The sequence below is a fragment of the Chrysemys picta genome, chromosome 9 (genome assembly GCF_011386835.1).
Source record: "Chrysemys picta bellii isolate R12L10 chromosome 9, ASM1138683v2, whole genome shotgun sequence".
Lineage (NCBI taxonomy): Eukaryota > Metazoa > Chordata > Testudines > Emydidae > Chrysemys > Chrysemys picta.
The window spans coordinates 31,957,235-31,968,382 of record NC_088799.1 but is presented as its reverse complement, the minus strand read 5'-3'; the positions used below and the strand labels follow the sequence as shown (position 1 = coordinate 31,968,382).

The following is an 11,148-nucleotide window of genomic DNA, read 5'->3' as shown; positions in this document are numbered from 1 at the left end:
CCCCACACTCATGACTGACACAACTATGCTGACAAAACTTTGTAGTGTAGACCTGGCCTGGCATTGCTTCCACTGCTCCACTAATAGCCCTACATAAAAAGTAGCCTCTTAAATTTAGGACTTTGTCTTCATTTGCTTTCAATCAGTCAGCCTACAGACTTCTGTTCTAGCTCCCTGTAGGCCTGTGGAGTTCCTAGTGTTTTACAGGGATGGTGATCAGTGATACTGGTTTTTCAGCATTAGTGTTTTTCAGTAATGTTCTCAAACCAAATTCTTAGGTTGTCAAACTACTGGCAAATAATTCATTTGGGCTTTTAAGTTTGCAATCAATGCTGAATCCTTTGACCTCTTTTAGGTTGCTCATCTCTCTGGTATACAGATACATTTTTCTCCATCATTCGTTTATTCCCCTTTGCCTTGTCTCTTTCTCATATTTTCAGTTCCAGTCAGCTGTGTATTCTAAAGCACTGGGTTATATTTAGTATATATTCTACCTCTGGTATAAGAAATCTCATTATGCTTATGGGATATTATTATCCTACTTGAACTCACTTGTGTATTACTTGTGTCAGGCAAGTGTAATGCCTAATATCACTGTGTGAGGTTTTCTTTTAGAGTTTAGCTCATTAGACATGCTGCTCACTCATTTGAAATCCTTATTGAATAAAGTAGCAGTAGTATTTTATTTATGTCCATCAGCCTTCATAGTAACATACATAGAAACAGACAGTTAAACAATAAGAACGATGTAGAACAGTGGCTCCAATATACATTCATTTATTCCCTATGGTTTCTAGCATCAGAATTTCAAACCTCATAAGTTCCACAAGGAGGGTGAAACTAATCTATCTTGCCCAGATTTGAAGCCATCTAGGGCCTGAAATGATGGTGGTCTCGTCTGTACCTAAGACCTGCTTTCTTCACTTACTGGCTAGGTGAGTGAATCTTGCCACCACTCTGATGATACTAAGGATTGCCTTTATTGGCAAGAAGACTTGATTCGTAAACAGCATCATTTCCACTCCATGGAGCATGTGCAGGGCTGTCAGCATCCAGAATCCACACTGGAGGGAGAAGATGGAGTCAGAGTAGTTCAGGGGATAAGAACTGGGTTGGGATGCTCATTACCTTCTCCCGAATCCCCGGGAAATTAGTTGGAATAATTAATACAGCCCTAGACTGTATCAATTTATTTGTGGATCTTCAAAGAGGGTCTGGGGCTGCCATGGCTGCTGGGGGAAGGTTCCAGCAATGCAGCTTCAATGAGGCCTTGCTGGCAGGGAGGCCACCAAGGGCCAGAGCCAAAGTGTGTGTGTGGATGGTGGGTACGGGTAGTCTTTACCATGGGGCAAACATTTCCTCATAGAAACATCTTGGTGTTGATGCTTTTCATTATTGGAAGCAACAACCTGGACCACTGACTGGTTCCACGTCGCTTTTGTATTGCTTCTCCTTACTTTCATGAAGAATCTGTTTTTCTACCACATTTAATCTGATGAACTATTTTGAGCCTGCTGGCTGGATCTGCTTTGCCAGACTGGTGAGGGAATATTTGCTCTTCTGACATTCAGTATCGAACCAGGCTCTCCTACCTCTTAATCCCTTGAAAGGGGGGAATGAAGCAGAAAAAAAACAGTATTATCTTGGCAGTCTTAGTTTGCTTTCATTTTGTACATAAACTGGCACTCATGTATTTGATCATGTTTCTGTTGTAAATTGATTTAAATATACCAAAAAGGGACAAAATTAGAAGAAAAAGTTTTCAAACAAAACATATTCAGGTATTTCAGCTAATCCCCTTGAAGGACAAAAACTGCCAAGGAAGCTAACAAAAGCTCTAGATCAACTCAATGTGAGCTAACTTCGTGAGGGGATTTCATTGGTTGAAAAGGTTCACTTTTAGGAACAAAACAAGGGGTTAACTCAACTCGCTGGTTGATTCCTGTTTCCAAACAGAGAATTCTCTGGTTCTGAAAGAATTATTTATAAAATAAAAATGTTGACAAGCCCTTCACAGCTGACTAGCTGGGATTCATGTCTGTTGGGATTATACTGGTAGAGATGAGCTTGTGTTATTTTAGTTATTTAAAACTCACTGAAGTGGTTCATTGTAAGACTGTTTTTCATTTTGCTAATAGGAAACAGAGGAAAAAAGGCTTTCTGTTTAGAAGCAGCACTTTTTGGTGACGCAGAATGTTAGTTTCTACTAATGTTCAGTTCTCAAGTGGCAAATTAATTTTTCTATCCCAGGCATTATTGGGATTTATGAAAACATAGGGATAGCATTTCAAAAGTGCACGTGTGTGCACCTAACCTGTGCATGTGCACACTGTGATGCTTGTGCACCCCTGATGTGTATACAAATCAGGATTGTGTGTACGCTGAAGACTCAGTGACAGCTGCTGTCCATTAACTTTCAAAAAGAAAAGAAATGCACTAAGGCATCAGTCTAACACAGCATATACTCAGGGTGTGAGTAGCCTATTGGCTTCAGTTGGCTTACATTTACGCACTCGGTTAAGTGCTTTGCTGGACTAAGGTCTGAAGTAGCTATTATGGAAAAGTCTAAGTTTGTTATGCAGAACAATGAGAATGTTTGTTCATAACAGCTTGCCCTAGGTTACCAGATGTTGCACTTCTCAGTGAATGTTATCACGGGAACCTGATAACTTTTAGTGCAGTTTCTTTTTGAACTGGGCTCTCCTTCACATCCAGGATCCATTCATGATACTTCTAAAACCTATCTAAACATGCGCTGCAGTTTAATATGGAATCCCAGTTATTGCTACTGGAAATAAAATAAGGGCTTAGTAACATAGCAGAATTCCAGACCACATCTTCTCTAGCATATTGACCTTAATATTGAGTATGCAGTCACTACATTGTGACTAGGTATTTTATGTGTCATTTTCCAAGCAATGTTTTATTAGATTAGGTCAAACAGGAAAAATAACTCCATATTTATCATGGTAGTGAATCACATGTTCAGTCAAGCACTGTATTAAACTAAGTAGTTTAAATGTTCAAAGTACGAATTGAATTATACCATAGAGGCCCTCTCTCACATCACTGTTTAAATTTTCATGTAGAATTACTAGACACTAGTTCCCAGTATCCCTTATGGCTGAATACAGTACATATCATCATGCTATGTATCAGTATTCCACCGGTACAAAGCATACTTTAAAATTAGGAAACAAGAAGGATTTAATAATGCAGTGGATAGCAATAGGTTATAGACCCTTTTACCACTACTAGAGATTTCTGGTAGCCCAACTCTGTAAAGCTAAAAGAATCTAATTTGGTGCTCTCAGTCAGTCTCAGTGGATAGGTGTCCACCCCACAAAACAGGGATGTTCCTTTGTTGACAATCTCAGCACGAAGAGCAAGGACTGAATGGCCATGAAGATTGAACTACTTTTCACCCTAAAAAAGCAGTTAGCCTTCCAAAGTAAGTCTTAAGGAATATTGGCATGATGGTGTGGAAGATCTTTTGCTACTGTACTAGTCTATGGTTCAGCAGAGGACATCAGCCTAGGGCTCTTAATGTATCCCACTTAATGAAACATGGACACAGCCACAATAAATAAAATGGGGAAGAAACGCAGAGGATGCTCCAGTAGGGGGGTGTATTTGAGAACAGAACATTTGGCAAAGAGAGTTTGAGTCACTTCCAGCTCTTGGGGAGGAGGAAAAAAGCTTAACACCTGCCTATTAATATTGCAAGAACTTAGTTATTTCCACCATACAGCTAATCATCTCCAAACCTATCTGGAATTATTCTTTTCCAAGGAATACAAGGAGCATGGGGACACTTACACAGTACTTGTAAAGGTTGAAGGCAGTAGCCCTAGCTACTGAACTCATGACTGCACTACAATACCCACTATCATATGTATAATAACCCACTATATGTCACTAAATGTTCAGCTCTCCTCTATGTGCCTCTAGGTGCTCATCTCTCCTTGTACTGTCAGCCCTGCCCACCTGGTGCCCCACAGTGCACAACTCCATCCTCCTTTGGGCCACTCAGGGCATAACACCATATTCCTCATTTCTTCTTTCTTCTCTATTCCTTCATGCATCCAGGGTACGCAGCTTCCTCCACTCTCCCTCAGCTAGATTTGTCAAGTCGGGGAGTTGCAAACCCACCACTTTTCCTCGGGACGACCTAATATAGAATAGTCCCCACCCCCACATGGGGACTAACATCCTTTGAAGCCCCTTGATTAATGTTTTAGGGGGGGGGGAAAGCCAATTTAAGCTTCTGATATTTCCGAAAAGCGCATAGCACTCCTGTGTTAAATTTATGCTTAGAGCAGCTGGTCTAGTTTTAAATCCAACCAGCAATTAATTAGCCTGGAAAAGAATGACTAAAACTGGATTATATTTAAGTCTGTGTTTCAGTTTCCATCTGTGATGGAATCAAAACCCATTCAGCTTTATGATCATTCATGGTTTCATTGGGATGACTTGATTCCACACACACCCTCCCCCATGGCTTAGAAATGTCTTGCATCTGAAGAAGTGAGGTTCTTACCCACGAAAACTTATGCTCCCAGTACTTCTGTTAGTCTTAAAGGTGCCACAGGACCCTCTGTTGCTTTTTGGTTAAGAATGACCTTGTTCGAAACTCGTGGTTCAGCTTTCATGGTAGGAACACTTTCAAGCAATGTGATAAGCAACCTATGCTGCATCTGAGCTGAAACTCCTGTGCTGAGAAGATACAAAGCCAGACTTTAAATGTTAGAGACATGCCCCTGTGCGCATGCATTCACAATACCCAATTTATATGTGCAAATGCCTGATACGGCCAGGTACATCATGATCCGTTAGGTGCATGACTGACCATGTGTGAATTCATATGCTGAATTTATGCAGACACAGCTGGTATTTCCATACCTAAATCTTTCTCTCATTTGTCTATCTAGGTTTTACCATCTTACTTTTCACTGTAATATCTAAGTGCCAAATGTAAATGTGTGATCATGCACATCTTAAATCTTATCTTAAAAAGTAAACTCTTTTGCAGGACTTTGTGTGTGTGTGTGTGTGTATATATAATATATTATATACACACCCACACCCACACCCCACCACCACCACCCAGCCCCCAAGAAGCTAAAATCAAAATACAAACTTGGAATGTTTTACACAACAAAAAACATAAATTGTTCCCATCACACAAGCTGTGTATAAAAACCTACTGCCAAGCTCTAGCAACAAATGCATTGTGGGATAAGTGTAATTGCTGTATGCCATAGTGATCATGATCAATCAAAATAATAATAAAAAGTTCCATTATTGATTTATTTAGCTTGAACAGCTAATATAGCAATGCCCAGTTTTTGTGTTCTGAATTAACCCTCTGCAGCCGAGGGTGTGAAACTTATTTTTGCTGAAGCATTCATTGGACTGACTCTAGAAAATGCCAAATGCTGGAAGCATTAAGTGGGAGTCTTAAACATTTGTAAAGAGAAAGTAGCTGCCCAAAGTTTGCATTTGTACAAAAGAAATTTCCTCCTGTCCCATGGGTGATATGTCTGCCCAGGAGCAACTTATTACAAAGTTCTATGATCATCTGAGCATGATCGTGTTAATCAAATATCTCTCCTCCTCACCTGAATTAATTAACAAAGAGAACAACATTCAGAAGTCTGTGTGTTTATGTGTGTGCGAAGTACAATTGACGCTGTGAGTGCATCTGTAATATGCCTTTAGCAGACAGTGCCTTCAATTTCATTAATAAAAATTGCCACTGTCAAAACATTAAATTTAGTTGTATAGCATATATGGATGATGATGATCCTCATTTCTTCAGGCACCAGAAGATACATTTGACAAGGTTTTGATTCTCTTCAATTTCTGCTTTTAATACATTTTCTAGCTTCTTACCAACACTCCCTCATACGTGTGGCTTTTATTCCTTCATGTTCTGTGCATTTCTTATGATTACATTTGCACTGCTCATGCTAATGAATTCAACTGGGTTTGTGCTGGAGTGTGCTCCAACTGGAGTTCACATCCTCCTAATCCAAGGTCTCCTTCATGAATGTTTTCCTTGCCTGGAGTCTGGGGTGAGTCTATTCTGGCCTGTGCCGGCACTGGAACAGGATTGGGGTCTTCATAATTTATAGTCAGTTCATCATTATTCACGATACAGTCCATGTCATCATCCTTCAGCTGCTCCTGTGTTTTAAAAAGGAAAAGGGATCCTAATCAGTGACAACTTCCCAGAAACAAGCCTGATGGGATTCCATTTTAATATTTTCAGTGTTGATGATTAATATCAACTATTAAATACAGTGACCTCACTTTGATTTTTATCAATTTGAAGCAAGTGGCTGCCTCTAGTCTCCTGCTTCTCCGTACCATTGGAAGCCAGGCCTTAGGTATCTAAAGTAGGCCACCTGAAAACCCACAGCACTAATAATTAGTAGCCACTTTTGAAAATGTCGCCGTACTTTTTCACCCCTACGACACGACAGCCATATAGTGTCTAGCCTTGTTAAAGGCTTGATCCAAAGCCCAATGAAATCATGTAAATGCTTCCATTAACTACAGTGGGCTTTAGATCAGGTTCTAAATGCTATTCACAAAGTTTAATGCACACACAATATATATATACTTACTCCATATGCTCTAGGGCTAGTTAGCAGTCTGGCAATAGGATTACACCATTCAGGTAATGTTGTTGTAAGCGGTGGACCAGCATGGGTTAAAATGGGTTTCAGATATCTGTGAAGTCTGTTAAGGAGTATAATATGTATATTGATGCTAACAAGTTTCTCTATTAAAGTAGATAATTTTATAATAAAGCAGAAGATAATCATGCAAGTAAACGGAAATCTAGGAGATGGCTTGTGTTTAGCCACCCACCAGTCCATTCATTCAGTCATCATCCACTTTAGATTAGTGTGTCTACAAAGCCATTTGCTGTTCAGAGCCTGTCAAATATGGCACCATACCAGCTTGAGACAAGAGGGAATGGGAAGAGGGGAAATGTACAATAAGAGCTCCATATTTAGCATTTTCAGCTAATGTCTGTGATATTGGGAAAATGTTTCCTATGCAAAAGAATATACAAAACAGTTTAAGATTCAGCTGTAAGAGCCACATTGCATAAAAGATCCAGTGACAGGGAGTTTTCTGTTTTATTGAAATGGCACACTCAGCTTTTTATAAAATCAATGCCTCTCTTCACCAGGCAAATGTATTTAATCAAACATTAAACTTCTTTATAGCTGGGGAGTAAGCATAATTTGTTTTCTGTAATGCTTTATTTTCGGTATTCAACACATTCATTTTACACTTCATACATCAATGCTCCTTTATATAAAATTATGTAAATAAGATTGTAACAGGCGTTTTCTATTGTATTGCTCCTGTCTTTCCAATCTTTTCATCCAAAAGTGCTTTATTGAGATAAAAGAAAAACCTGCTCATCTTTAGCAATTATATCGTCCTTATATCTGCCACTATAGATTTTCCCAAGAGCACTTCAGGTTGACTTATTTCCTCTGCTACTTTTGCTCACAGTGTAATTTTCACTGTTTTATGGGAAGCCAGTTATAGGCTATTTTCTCTGCTGAGGAAAATTTCCTCTTCTGGATTGCTAGCTATTTTCTTTTGTTAAAGCTTCTAGGAAAGGAAAATAAAAGTAACAGATGTAAAACTACTGTCTGTGAGCTCTATAGCAGTATCATGGAAGTACTGAACAAACCACTGACAAAGTGTGTTTAGGTTAACTCTTTCAGTGCCTCAACTTCATTAGTTATTTGTTTAATACTTATAGGGTGTTCCACACTATATAACACATAAAGCACAGGCAGTCTATATTCTGAAGCACTTACAGGCTAAATAAAGCAGACTTAGAGATTTAGTCATATATTAATTGATTTTTAAAGCCAGAATGAACCATTCGATCATCTGGTCTGCTCTCCTGTATATCACAGGCTGTAGAATTTAACCCAGTTACCCCCATCTAACTTGTTCAGCTAAACCATATATGCCAGAAAGGCATCTAGTCTTGATTTGAATATATCAAGAGATGGAGAATCAACATTGGAACCTCAAAGGAAAGGGATGGCTAGGATTTTTTTTTAAATGTTAATCTTCTTTTTCCTTTAGCAGGACGATCCGAGTTCTGTCCTCACTAGGACATTCTGAGAAGCCATGTTGTGAAGCATAGTAACAATTTGAATGCCCTTGTTTATTGTGTGATTGACTGTAGACTTTGAGAGGTAATTTATATTTTGCCTACAACAGCAAAATCCTTGGAGCTAGAAAAGGTGTCCACAGCTCTGAAATACCTGTTGGACAGCTCCCATGGGGCCTGTAGAAATACAGGCCCACATTAGGCCAGAGTGAACTATGGTTTTAAATTGAGTTTGGATTTTAGCATGAGTGATAGGCCCACAGCCTGCGTTTAAAATGAATGAAATTATGAGAAAGAAAAGTTGTTTGTGTTTAACTTGTATTGGTTAGGGTAGAATTGGTAAGGGTGCTTTGTCAGAGCTTTACTGTACCCCTCTGGAGTCACGCCATGATGGGGATATGTCTCCTGGGTCTGCACCTCTTTGAAGTATTCTCCATATCTGTATTGTTTCTAGGGTATAGAATACAGGTGTATATGCATATGTGTATATTTTGGATGTAACCAACATTAAGTGGCTTTTGAGACTAACAAATGCTTGTGTGGAAACTGAGTCAGGGTAAACCTTAATCTTATTAGGAAAATTATTTCCAGCAGAGCCCTACAAAATCCTGTATATGGCCAGAGGGAGAGCTTCACCTTTTCCCTTATCAAAGAGTGATGGTTCTGGGCCTTAAGGCAAACACAGTTCCCCAAAGACAAAGAAGTATCATTTTATGCAACAGTTATTATTAAAACACCCCATAAAATATGGAACTCTTTTTCATACCATTCAAATCCACTTTCAGTCATTTTCCGGGAAAAGTGCAGTTTTCCATGGCAAAGGCAAGCCAGGCTGTAGACATACATTGGTTAATAGTGTGGCATTTCATACGCAAGACATTGCTGCATTATATAATGAAATTTATGTCAGCGGCACAAATCCCTGGAAGTGAATGTCAACACTCCCTGGAGCTTTGCTTTGCTCTTTTGCAGTGTCTCTAATGTTTCTGGTTTGCAGCTTTTTAGTGTCTCTACAGTGTCTCTTTTGTTAGTACTCCTATTTAAAGCAGACTTTGTAAGTTATGATTATGTCACAGAACTGAGATAAAAGCGTAGGCTCTCTCTTTTATATCGATGAGGAAACACTATTAAGAGACATGCAAAGAGAAAGATATCATTCCTACATGTTCAGAAATGTGGTTTCCTTAAGTACAAGTTATCTCAGTTCCTTGTTAGATTTTCACTTTGGCAAAGAAAGCAATTTTGATATATGGTATATGCAGAGCTAGAGAAGAAGCTGTTCCAGTCTGAAAGTGTGTGTGTATTTGTGTGTGTGTGAGTGTGGCTGAGAGCTGGTGCATGGCTGAGCTGCTGCCAACAGCTGACTGGGACTGTTTGGTCACTGTTCTATGAGTGCCTGTATGTGCCTAACTAAGCTGGAGAGGCAATAGCCAGTGACCTCTGGGGGTATAAATACATACACGGCAGATGTGTCCAAGAAAGGAAAAGGGAAGTTTTTAGACAAGATTTTCCTTCTATTACTTGTAGCAAGGAATTCTCTTCAGAGGATGGGGATCTGTCTATGTTGAGTGCTTGAGAGGGGCAGGGCATGATGGTAGGAGATTTAATTATTACAATTGTACACATTTCTTTTTTTTGGGTAAGGACCATGAGAACCAAGCAGTGACTTGACTTCAGATATCAGATGCCATGAAGAAGATAATCAGCCCTGTAAAACAGTGATGAGAAGGAATCCACGATTGTGATACATATTTCATAAATTACAGGTTCCAGGACCTCTCTGATATTTCCTTGAGGGCCAGATTCTGATCTTTGTTTATTGAATTTTTAATCTAAGCAATGGAGATCAGCATCCTGAACTTAGACTGCTAAATAGAAAGTTTATGTCTAGAGCCTCTCCTGTAGCCTTTTCAGGAGTGCGACCCCTGTTACACACAGAATCCTCTAATTGGGAAACCAACAAATCTCTTGTGGGATTGCAAAGGTGACGTAGAAAGGAGGGCTCCAAATCCATTGGGCACTGGAAAACTGCTTTTTGTGGGCACCCTCCTGCATGGGGATGGGCTCTATCCTACCCATGAGCGAACCAGCCCACTGAAATTAAAAGAAATAGCTTTCAGATGGAATATTTAAACTATACGTAGGAGCTGCTGGAGAGTGCTCATGATGTGTTGGTGGGTGCCATCAATATTTTGGATGGAATTTGTTCAGAAGTACTGAATTTTCACAGCTAAGGACAAGAGATGAAAATGAAGCATGGCAGAGGTCCAAGCAAAAACAAAATTTTCACTAAAGAGGGATAATAGCAATGGCTGCACTGCTGGGAATTAAAAGTACAAATCTCTTTATGCTAACACTTGGAGCTTAAAACTCAGAATGGGCACAATGGAAAGCAGGGCCGGCTCTCCATAATGGACAGACTGCCGCCCCTTTCTATTGGCCGCCCCAGGCACCAGAGAAGGAAGCAGGTGCCTGGGGCGGCCAATAGAAAGGGGCGGCAGTCTGTCCATTATTGGGGCAACACGTCCGGGTCTGTGGTGGCAATTTGGCGGTGGGTCCTTCAGTTCCTTGCTTTCTCTTCGGTGGCACTTCGGCGGCAGCTCAATCACTCTGCTTCAATCGGGTTTTTTTTTTTTTTTTCTTCTTCGCCGCTTGGGGCGGAAAAAAGGCTGGAGCCGGTCCTGATGGAAAGTCGGGTTTGGAAACAGTAGCAGATTAAAACAGAATTCCTGTGTAAAAGGAGCCAAGTCCTGTGCTGAAAGAGCCCTAAAATCTGCTGTTTGTTCAGCACAGGAACTACTGCTATCTTAAGAAAATATAGCATTGGGTGTCCTCTTCCTTCCACTCTTTCCTCTTAAAAGGATGGGATTCCTTACCCCACCTCTCCCACCATAGGACTGAGGGTCTTTCTGTTAATCCCCAGCCTGGCAGGAAATAAGCATTCCATTTGAAAGGCCTCCAGAACTCTGAGCTCCATCTGTCTTTTCTCT

The 11,148-nt window shown here is 40.1% G+C and overlaps 1 protein-coding gene across 1 annotated transcript in view; it reads right to left on the bottom strand.

Moving 5' to 3' along the window:
• Positions 1-664: 664 nt before the first annotated feature.
• The window catches only part of SLC9A9 (solute carrier family 9 member A9), a 325,495-nt gene continuing 315,011 nt past the window's right edge, over positions 665-11,148 (bottom strand). The window contains exons 15-16 of the mRNA XM_005303279.5: positions 6,633-6,738; positions 665-6,189 (exon numbers count right to left, since the gene is read on the bottom strand). Coding sequence (XP_005303336.3) covers positions 5,968-6,189; positions 6,633-6,738 — 328 coding nt within the window. The 3' untranslated portion in view covers positions 665-5,967. The remainder of the gene's footprint in view (positions 6,190-6,632; positions 6,739-11,148) is intronic.